At 29.1% G+C, this 11,133-nt stretch overlaps 2 protein-coding genes across 4 annotated transcripts; one reads left to right on the top strand and one right to left on the bottom strand.

The window, feature by feature from the left end:
* The first annotated feature begins 5,791 nt into the window (after positions 1–5,791).
* LOC112708073 (pyridoxine/pyridoxamine 5'-phosphate oxidase 2) lies at positions 5,792–8,780 on the top strand. Of its 3 annotated transcripts, XR_011864985.1 has the most exons (8): positions 5,792–5,982; positions 6,121–6,170; positions 6,248–6,305; positions 6,615–6,647; positions 6,759–6,854; positions 7,114–7,281; positions 7,380–7,620; positions 8,085–8,780. XR_011864985.1 is itself a non-coding variant. In XM_025760201.3 (7 exons), exons 1-7 carry the CDS (start codon positions 5,899–5,901, stop codon positions 7,479–7,481), a joined length of 591 nt encoding a protein of 196 aa, XP_025615986.1. In that variant the 5' UTR covers positions 5,792–5,898; the 3' UTR covers positions 7,482–7,763. The 3 variants fall into 3 exon arrangements, 2 of the variants coding, with proteins under 2 accessions (XP_025615986.1, XP_025615985.1); XM_025760201.3 differs by lacking the exon at positions 8,085–8,780 and having other exon boundaries at positions 7,380–7,763; XM_025760200.3 differs by lacking the exon at positions 8,085–8,780 and having other exon boundaries at positions 5,815–5,982; positions 7,102–7,281; positions 7,380–7,763.
* On the bottom strand, positions 7,798–10,689 carry LOC112708072 (laccase-6-like). Its single transcript, XM_025760198.3, has 6 exons — positions 10,426–10,689; positions 10,003–10,154; positions 9,679–9,923; positions 9,438–9,566; positions 8,286–9,227; positions 7,798–8,200 (listed from the first exon to the last, which is right to left on the bottom strand). Exons 1-6 carry the CDS (start codon positions 10,555–10,557, stop codon positions 8,070–8,072), a joined length of 1,731 nt encoding a protein of 576 aa, XP_025615983.1. The 5' UTR covers positions 10,558–10,689; the 3' UTR covers positions 7,798–8,069.
* Positions 10,690–11,133: the final 444 nt, after the last annotated feature.

The following is an 11,133-nucleotide window of genomic DNA, read 5'->3' as shown; positions in this document are numbered from 1 at the left end:
AATTTATTTACAAATTGTATTTCTATTTTTTGCTCAACAAAATTTATCACAGATAAAATTGTAAAAATATATTATATTCGCAACCATTTAACCGAAAAATAAATAAATAAGTGACGACGGAAACGAGGTCAACCTCTTTAATTCAAAATAATTTGGACTAAACTCAGCACGGGTAATTATTCAAAAGGAAGATAATTAAAAATAATAAAAATTAAACGATTGAAGCTTAAGATAGATGGAAGTAGTAGTGGGGTGTTGAAATATGGGAAAAATAAATAAATAAAAAACAGCACAAGACCAAGACCTTTTACTTTTGGTTTGAGTTTCCTATTTTGACCAAATGAATAAATATATTAATTAACTTAAAAATTAAAAAAAAAAAAAGGGAATGCGTGCACCATATGGCTAAAGTTGCTCCTCCTCTTATGTGAATAAAATCGAATCCATTATTATTGTTTGTGAAAATTATTGAACCAAATAGAAATTAAAATAGGTGTCAGAATGGACTCGAGTATGATTAATGAGTATCATGCAAGGTTGTGAGAACCAAATCCGTCATGAACCGGTAAGGTAATTGATTTAATAATTCAGTGGTTTAACTGAAGTTTAATCAGAGTAGTTTAATATATAATTTTAAAAATCAAAATTTATAACTAAAAAAAATTAAAATGTTTGTTAACACATAATGTTCAACCATTAAAAGAAATAACATTAATAAATAAATGTTATTTTTCTGATTTTTTGCCAAGCAGTTCTTTCTGTCAACCGAATTGATTAGTGATTTTCGATTAATCCAATTAAATTGGTTGGTCTAATTTGATTTTTAAAATCGTGCTATGACGAGAAAAGCTTGTAATTAATAAAGTGTATGTTAGAACTAACTTAGTTTGGTCGAGTGGTCAGTTCACTCGCTTACTTAAACAAGTGTCGATAATTCGAATTATATCTTGTGTATGTAACAATCTATTGGTTTAAAATTTTATAAATGCAAAAAATTAAAAAAATGCGAAGTTTTTTTTAGTGAATTTTCTTAGTTAAATATATAATTTTTACGGTGAATCAAAGTAAAAAGCTAAAATCAATCCTTAATTATTTTATTAAGTATAATTTTTATCATTTAAGATTTTTTTTTATATATTTTCTCTTGATTGCATTTAAAATATATATAATAATAAATCTTACTAATTGACAAAATAATTAAAGAAAAATTAAAAAATCTATTTCCGTGAATAAATACATAAATAAATAATGAAAGTTTACATCAACGAGTGATTCATGTGTGAACATTTTTTTGATTGCTTAGGAAAATAGGTTATTTTTATATTTATTTATATCTTTTAATAAGCGTATTTTTGACATTGTCATAAAAAAACATGATGGGTAGAACTTAACACAAAACCACCGTTGTTTCTACTTAGCTGCTACTACTTATCATATCTAGCAGTGTTACTCAATACTCAAACAAAATGGTACCTTTCCAAATAAATTTAAACAGTTTCTTACACCCTTCTCACCCCTTTTGAGATTTTTTGAGCTTGTTAATGTTATTTATCCATTTTGTTTTTAATTAAAAAAAAATAAGTGGAAGAGATTAATGGTGTGCTCTCAGGCCAAATTCCAACACACCATAAGTGTGTTGGAGTTTAGACTTAGTTTTAGACCATCTCGAGTAAGAAACTCATTCTAGTCCCTATTTATGGTCCACCTGTCACAAAAAGTAACTCCACGTCAGTTTTTGCATCATTACCAGTAAATAGGAACTCAAAGAATCTCTCTATTCTCCATTAGAAGGAACTAACTTTAGTTCCTATTGTGGTCCCACTTAATTAATTAATTAAAATAATTAAAATTAATATAATTATTATCTTTTTATAATAATATTATTTAAATTTATAAATTTAAAATAATTTAATATTATAAAATATTAAAATAAATAACTTAAATTTGGTTAGTATTTTAAATTTTATAAATAAAAATAAATAATCTAACTAAAAATTATTTTATAATATGTAAAAGTTAAATTTATTTTTTATGTAAAATAAATTTAATTAATTATGATTTAATATAACAATATAAATAATATTTGATATTGATTTAACATAATTATTTATATTAATTATAATTTAATATAACTAATTATTAAATAATTAATTAAATAGATATATAAGTATTTAATATAATAAATTATTATAATTATTAATAAATTAATTATAATTTAATTATTTAATATATATTTAATATATTTTTTATATTTTTTATTAATTTACTACATGGCATAATTTTATTGGTTGTTGCAAGTCCCTGTTTAGAGGGACTCTCAACTTTGATCCACGTGAAAAGCCCTCCTTTTTTTTTCACTCCAATGGTAATTGAGTCCCCATATGTCAGAAGAGGAACTCTATTTCTTAGCATTGGAGTTGCTCTTAGTGCTCTATATTTCTAGAGGCTAATTTTTTTTTTGTCATATATGTTAATACACAAACCTTTATTTTTTAATGGTTTTCATATTATAATCACTTTCTACTTATAACTAAGATTTAAATTTTGATGTACTCTCTAACAACGCATACACAAATATCACTAGACCAAGTCATGTAGTGCAGAGGCTAACCTTAATCTCTTTTAAATTTCTTCCAAAAAACCACCTTGTTTTTCATATATATTGCAATGAGATTGGAGTAGAGAAAAAAAAACTAAATACAAATTAGAATCACATCACTCAGAAGTAAGAATGACAAAAAAACTTAAATTTGAGGATCCGCGAAAAAAAAGGAATAGAGGCCAAAATTGAAGTATTCGCTTTATAAGGACTCACTAAACTTATATTAGTGTAAAATTACTAAAATATTTTTTATGTATAAACACACGCAAGTTAACATAAAATCTTAAATTTCTATATGTTTATTTTTTTTGTTTAAAAACAAATTAATAATGTGCATAATATCTAAATTTACAGCAACTAATTATTCAAATTTAAATTATTATAAGAAAGGAATACTATCACCAAATTATAATCGTCCATCAAAATTTGTTAAGTTACCATGTTAAAAAAAATTTATTTTATTTTTATTTTGATTTGTACGTGAAAGATTTTAAATTTATATTATTATATTAAATATATTTAAATTATCTTTAATTTAATACATTTTAATTGAATTATATAAAATTTTATCGTGATTTTTTTATTATTTTTAAAATTTAATATTCACATATATGCGCGAATATTGCCTCCCACACAGGGAGGAAATAAACAAGGACTGTGACGAAAATGGATAAAAGGCAATTTCTTTTTTTTTTTGGTCGGTGAATTGGACAACTCCAATTTTAGGTACCCTAATGGATTGGACAACCCTCAATTCTAAGTACACAACACACCCACACACTCCTCACATATTTATCACATTTTTTCCTCAATTGCATCTTCTAGGGTTTGAACCCTAAACCTTGAGGTGGGGAGGGAAGAGAAATGCCACTAGAGCCAAGACTCATCGACAAAAAGCAATTTCTTAAACAGACTTCTCGAGGGGAGGTCCATGTTTTATGTTGTATGGATACCCATTGCCATCCCTAAGTCACAAGAACCATCACCTTGTGTTCTCTAGTTTTTTTTCTTAAATTTATTTTTGGAAAAAGTGGTCGGTAGAATTGGACCTCTCCTCTTGTTGACTTTGCTAAACACTACTGAATATTTTTTGTTTTTGTCAAAGATCATCTTATTATAGCAGGGTGTAAGATCCCAATATATATTACTTTTGGACTTGTAATTACTTCTTTTATTAGGCCTTATGTAGCAGGCTATCCAAGAAAAACCCTATGTCCATGAAATGTTTTAAAAGTAATAAACAACAAGTTTTCTAATACCACAAAAAGAGAAAGTGTTCTTTTCTCCTACAAAAAAAAATACAAGTTTTCTTCTCGTTTCAATACAATATATATATATAAGTTTTCTCAAAATATTTTGTTTCACTAAAGAAATAGTTTTATGTTAATTTCATTAAAAAAAAGGTTGTTTCATCACTTACATGTTTCATTTTTGTTAAAAGTTATCTAATATAATAAAGAATTTTAAATATAATATTGTTGACTACGCACAAAAATAATTTTGACTACACACAAAAATAATGCTTAAATTGCAATAGAACAATCGTCGAATAAAACAAAAAGGTAATAATTCTAAAATTGAATCTAACTATTAATATATATATATATATATATTATAATTTTAATATAGTGTTTAGTTAAAATTTGTCATAAAAAGATATATTAAGAATATAATTATATAAAATTATTAAATTTTTTATTTAATATATTAAAAATATAAAAATATCTTTTAAACAAAATTTAATCAAATATTTATTTTTATAATACTATTAAAATGTGCTTTTAAAATACAATAAAAAATACAAGCAAGACTTGAAAAGAGGTTTTTTATTATTTTACTCTTTAAATTCATCAACAAATCCAATTTCTATTTCATTGATTAGTTACAGATTTGAATCTCAAGCAGCCAATATAATTTATTAATTATATTTATATTAATATTTATATTAATTTATCAATAAATTATAACTCAAATAACATAATTTTTTTATATTTACTTAAAAAATTGTGGGTTCGAAGTTTTCTATTTTTGGTAAAACAAAAATATCTATATTAATTTTAATTCTAAAAAATATATAAAAAATATGTCGAAACTATATGTATATAAAATAGTAAATTCATATTTTTTTTATCAAAATGGATAAAAAAATCATATTTACCTAAGTCATATATATATTGCTCGTGTTATACTACTAATTAACAAATCCTCAAATATTTAATTAGAGAGAATTTGTGTGTTTGAGTAATAGAGTGTATATGAAAATTAAACAAAAAAGATTTAACTAATGTCCTCTTAAAACTATTTTTAATAAAAGATTTTAAATATTTTATTTTAATAAATATATAAAAAATATATTAAAAAACAAAAACTTTATATATTTTCTATAAAATTTTCAAGGTAACCTTAAATCCCTTTAAAGTTTTAAATTACCAAGATTTTACCATATTAATTCTTAGCAATACCATTTAATAATAATAATAATAATAATAATAATAATAATAATAATAATAATAATAAGGATAAAGTATTAAATTAGTTTCTATGTTTGGGCATAATTCTGTTTTAGTTCTTAAGGTTTAAAGCGTCCTATTTGAATCCAAAAGAGTTTTATTTAGCATCAATTTAGTCCCACAGTGAGCGTGAGGTCAAACTTAAATAATTAATGGAATGTCCACGTAATCTGGAGAACAAGTACAAGTTTCAGAGATACAAAATTAACCATTGATGCATCAATACATTTATTTATTATTTTTCTTATAATATAAATAAAATATTTTCTATAGAATTAAAGAGAATGATAAATAATTGTATTGATACATCAACAGTTGATTTTGTACCTAAGCCTGTACTTGTTCTCTAGATTATCGATTTTGTTCTTGTACTGTTGTTATATAGGACAAAATTTTTTAACTTTCGTTAATTATTTAACTTTGACCTCACTGTGGTACTAAATTGATGCTAAATGAAATTTTTTTTATTCAAATAAGACACTTTAAACTTTAAGAATTAAAACAGAAACATAAGAACCAATTTAATACTTTACTCTAATAATAATAATAAGTTTTGATTTTTTACGATATTTTAATATTTTTTAATTTAATAGATTAATAACTAATTCGTAAATTATTACATACAATAAACAAAATTCACTCTTCATAAATTAATTGCTGGACTAAATCAACTTGGTTATAACAAGAACAGAGTTAAAACTTAAAAGCCTAAGACCGAAAAATTTTAAAAAGAAAATAAAAAACTAAAAAAGAGAAAAAAAAAAAAAAGAAGGATCATCATCGGAAATGGCGACAGTGGCATGGAAGCAGCTCCTTCTGAACGCTCTTGAATCCAACTCTCATCTCAAGCACTCTACTTTCTTTCAGCTCGTACTTCATTTCTAGCTCCATTTTCCTTTTAATTATTATTTTACAAAAATTGAAACCAAAAAGATTGTAATTTCGCTGCGTTAAACTCAACATTACTTACTACATTCATGGATTCTATGTGTTGCGAACGAATTTCAGGCAACGGTTGGAACCAACGGAACACCTTCCAACCGCACCGTTGTTTTCAGGTTCTCTTCACTCTTTCTCTTTGCTCCCTTTTATTTTTATTTTTTTTAGTAATTTTTATTTTGTTGCTTTTTTTCAGAGGATTCCAAGACAACACTGATAACATCCAAATCAACACTGATGCCCGCAATCGCAAGGTTTCTTCTTTAATTTTTTTTTCTTTTCAAAAAAATAATTTTTTACATTTTTGTTCTCTGCATATCCGTTACTGAATTTCAGTTTGGGAACTAAAAATTGAGTTTTTGTTTGGAATTTGATTGCTAGGGTTGAGCTGGTTTGAATATATGTTAATCATGTTACTTAGCATAGTTATTGGCATGATTAAAAGCGTGTTTGTTTTAAGTTGAATTTGGATTAAAACAAACAATGAGAAAAAAAATTGTTATGGTTTTCATTGTAAAGTAGGTACTTACTTGGAATTCCATATTGGCTTGTCTATAATGCAGATTGAAGAGCTCAAGCGTTGGCCCTCTGCTGAGGTGATTTTTTTTTTCTTTATATGAAGTTCACTTTGTTATGTATAGGTTCAGGGGAATGTGATATGAGACTCAGTACTTTATTTCTATTTTAATTTTTGTTTTTGTTTTCAGATATGCTGGTACTTCACAGATTCTTGGGAGCAATTCCGGATACATGGGAACATAGATATCATTGACGGAGCGAATCCTGACCCACTGAAACTTCAGGTTTGATGAGAAATTTTATGGTTATTGTTGAATCAAATTCTGTTAAGTAGCTACAACCTTTACAATCTACAAGATCGAGTGTGTTCAGATGATCCTATGTACCTATTGCAAAAGAATTATTAGACAATGTGACAGGAAACAGATTCTCCATGTAAAGAAGCTTAGAAGTTTTTATAAGTGCTTTGTTAAGTAGTTCTTGTTGTGAAATTTTCTTAAAAAATGCTATGTTGTTCCCTGAATATATCAGTTCATACTGCAGCAAAGAGAGAAATCATGGTTTGCGAATTCACTGAGATCAAGGTCACAATATTTAGGGCCGAACCCTGGTCTTCCGCGTCTAATAGAGCAAGCACAGCCAGAAGTATCTTTAGATCCTTCTACAGGTCCAGTTGATGCTTTTTGTCTGCTGATCCTAGAACCAGATCAGGTAGTAATAACAAATAATTTATATCTCTCCTTGTCTAGCATTAATATGTACCTTCTTTTGGTTTCTGCATATTCACTTTTGCTTCAACCATTTTACAGGTTGATTACTTGAATCTGAAGAGTAATCAGAGGCTCACTTTCAAAACAGTTGTTAGTGCCGCCACAGACAAAAGCTGGGTTATGGAAAGGGTCAACCCGTAATCAAGTTCACTGTCGTATTTAGACTTCACTTTAGACCATTCATTGCATGTTTCGAGTATAGGAGGCAGGACTGACCAGAATGTTCCAGTCAGACTTTCATCATACAACATACGATAGATCAGCATTTGTGCCTGTAAAGGTTCTGAAAAGTTTAATGCTCTACGTTCTTGATACAAATCGTTATAGATTGGATTGGAATTAGCTTCGTGTGTATAACATCTTGTGGAATAACTATTTATCACTTTGATTTACAATTCATATTTCTATGTTTTTGTTCTAAAATTATGAAGCATAAGCATATAAGACTCAAACTAAAGGGACAAAAAAGATTTTCATTTTATCTATTCATTTTGTTTCTTTACATCCACAATGTTTTTACTTTTAAAACAAATGAACCATTGACATGTATTACAGTTACAGACTAAAGAACACCTGAATGGGAAAAAAAGGTCCTAGCCATCTGTTAGTGCTATACCCTCCATTCTAAAATAAATATCACTTTCACTTTGGTACATTGAAAAATCATTGCAAAAAAAAAAGGTATTTATTTTGAAATGGAGGTAGTATCTGTTATGATCCATTGATTGTCTAACATTGTGGCAGGTCCGCTGGAGGAGAAGGTAGGGACTCGGATTCCCCTTTTCCGTTGTAAACTATAAATACCATGCCTAGCCCCCATGATTGGTGTATATCAATGTGGCAATGCATATACCAGACGCCTGCGAAAATTTTCAAAGTTATTTCAAGAAATCAATAAGTCCTGTTGTTTAACAGGGAAATGAAATATACACTAAGGATTTTTACCTGGATTATTGGCGACAAAGCGAATTGCTGCCCATCCACCAACCGGAACTCCAATCGTACTCATGTACGGAGGATCGACTAAGTTGAATTTCGCAGTTTGAGGGTTATAATTTCCTGTACCATAGCCTACAACATAGAAACTGTGGCCATGGAAATGCATTGGGTGGTTCTCAATGTTTACTGTTCCAGTGTCCTGGAAAATGAGTTGCACCTTGCTACCATACTCAAGGACTTTTGTTCTAGTCCCATTCAATGACTGTGTGTCATGCGGAATGTTATTAGGTGCGCCATTGACAAAGTTGTAGAACTTAGATGGTCTGTCAGGAAAATCTTCGGTATATGATCCTTTTTTATTCTTATAGTATGCTTCCAGGATTGAAATATTCGGATTAACAAAACTTATGTTGTTCATCGAAGCTGCCAGCACCCCGTTATTCATGGCTTGGCAGTTCTTCTTCGGTGTCTTTGAATGGCATTTTTGAACATTCAATCCAATGGTGATGAATAGGTTTTTATCAATTTCTTTGAAGACATCGACTTGGTTTAGGCTCCTTAATCCATCCATGACTGTCTTAACGGCAAGTTTATCGTCGAGTTTGGGTAATTTAGCTGGCAAATATAAGCTATTAGATGCAGCTCCTAAATAGTTTAAGCAAGCAATTGCTGAAACGTTTTGATAATGAACAATTCTTCCTGATTTGTAAGGCGCCACAGCCATGGAGTATTTCCCTACGGGTTGATCAGCAGTGACAAGGACATTCAATGTTTGGCCTGGTCCTAACATCACCGTGTCCGTGGTGAACGGCTTCGTGTACTCAGCATCAGCTTCCACAATTGTTAGTTTGTGATTTGCAATGGCAAAGAAATTCTCAGTGTTTAAACCAGCATTGATCAGCCTCAACAAATATGTCTTCCTAGGAACCACATCAAGTTGATAGACATCTGAAATTATGAGGAAGAAAAGGTAAGACAGAAAACTATGATGGTTACTACTTTTGTTCTTAATAAGTCTCCTCTTAGATAAAACTATTTCATTATTAAAAGACCAATGTATTTATATGCAAATTGTATTAAGATACATTGATCTTTTAATGTACTACTTTGTTCAAGTGAACAATGGGAGTAATTGTTATCTTCTATCATCTTAATTACCATTAGTGGAGCAATTATAGTTGGGGCCTGGATGACCATTAATGGTGAATGCATCTGCTCTAGGAGGAGCTCCTCCACTTGCTAGAGTTGAATGCTCAATTTCTTGGAGATCCTTTATCCAATATTCTCCTGCCATATTTTGGAAAAACCAAAAAGAACAGAATTACATTATGGAGAACAGGAAACTAGGAAACAACCTGAATTCAAAAACCAAGGAATGGAGGAGCATCTTGTAAGTTACCTAATAAGATTATGTGCTCTTGATACGGATTCTTGAAAGGGTAATGAACATTGGCCTTAGGATAAACAACCATTGCACCATAAACTGTGCCTCTTAGCCAAGAAACATGTGCATGCCAAAAGAAGGTTCCCTTCTGCTTTGCCACCGTAAAATTATAGGTGAAACTTTGTCCTGATTGAATCGGGCACTGCGTGATATAGGACGGCCCATCGTACCAACACGATAACTGTTGCCGGATACCATGCCTGAGCATTTGTAAGTTCAATATATGTTAGTGATGAATGATGTTGATACTTTTGAAAGCAACTTAATGCATGGCATTACCAGTGAATTGTGATATTGAAGGGTGTCTTATTGGTAACTTTGACTATGATTCTATCATCTTCTTGTGCATAAACTACAGGTCCTGGAAACTTGCCATTGATTGTGACAATATCCTTGGTGTTACAAAGTTTGGTAACTCTTTTAGTTTGTACCTGCACATGTGGCAAAAAAAAAAAAAAAAAAAAAACAGCATTGAAAACATTGCAATCTAGGACAATGCTACTATGCACCAAGATAAACTTGGTGTATCATACACCAAAATAATTCAATGGTACAGATCTTTGCAGAATAACCCCTGCTAGATATACACCATTTAATTATCATGCACTAAGTTTAACTTGCTGCATTTAAGTCATTCCTTGCAATCCATTACCAAGTTAAATATAGTGTTACAATCAGCACTTTGAGATTATAAAATTATACCTTGAAATCATACAACCTTGTTGGTACTCCATTGGAACTTGCACATGCAATGAGTTTCACATTGTAGATAGTAGTAGATAACATACCTAGACAAAGCATAAATGAGATGACTAATAAGTTTGCCATTTTCATGAATGAGTAATTGTGGTGGAGGCTTGAGGTGGAATGAAAATGAAGCCCTTTTAAAAGAGTGGAATTCTTCTCTTAGGTAGAGTTACTTATTTTATTGGCCAAAAGTATCAAAAGGGTATGCAAGTTTTTTTCTTTCTTTCTTCAATTTCCTATATTTCTAATATTTGTCAGCTTTCATGATTCATATAGCGTGAGATGGTGATAATAAGGTGTTGGGGAATGTTATTATTCAACATGAACACAATGGTATTGGTAGGGAAGGTTTCAACAACACACCCTTTTTCTAATTTTTATGTATTCTCTTCTTTCTTGTCAACATTTTGTATTGCAAATCATGTCATTGACTGAGAATAGAGGGTCAGACATGCTTGCTTAACATTATCTGTCTTCAAACCCCACCACCACATTCAGAAAACTTCTTGCTGTTCAATTTATTTTCCATAAATTAGAATGTTTTTGTCATGTAAAAGAAGTTTAATTAGCTTGTAAATTAATCTAATTTCCAAATAGATATCTAGTTTTAAATTTATTTTTAGTCACGGCCTTATGCTGAGTACATTTTTGTAATCAAATCCT

Source organism: Arachis hypogaea, chromosome 8 (genome assembly GCF_003086295.3).
Source record: "Arachis hypogaea cultivar Tifrunner chromosome 8, arahy.Tifrunner.gnm2.J5K5, whole genome shotgun sequence".
NCBI classification, from domain to species: Eukaryota; Viridiplantae; Streptophyta; class Magnoliopsida; order Fabales; family Fabaceae; genus Arachis; species Arachis hypogaea.
The sequence above is the reverse complement of the archived record's forward strand: the minus strand, read 5'-3'. Positions and strand labels throughout refer to the sequence as shown.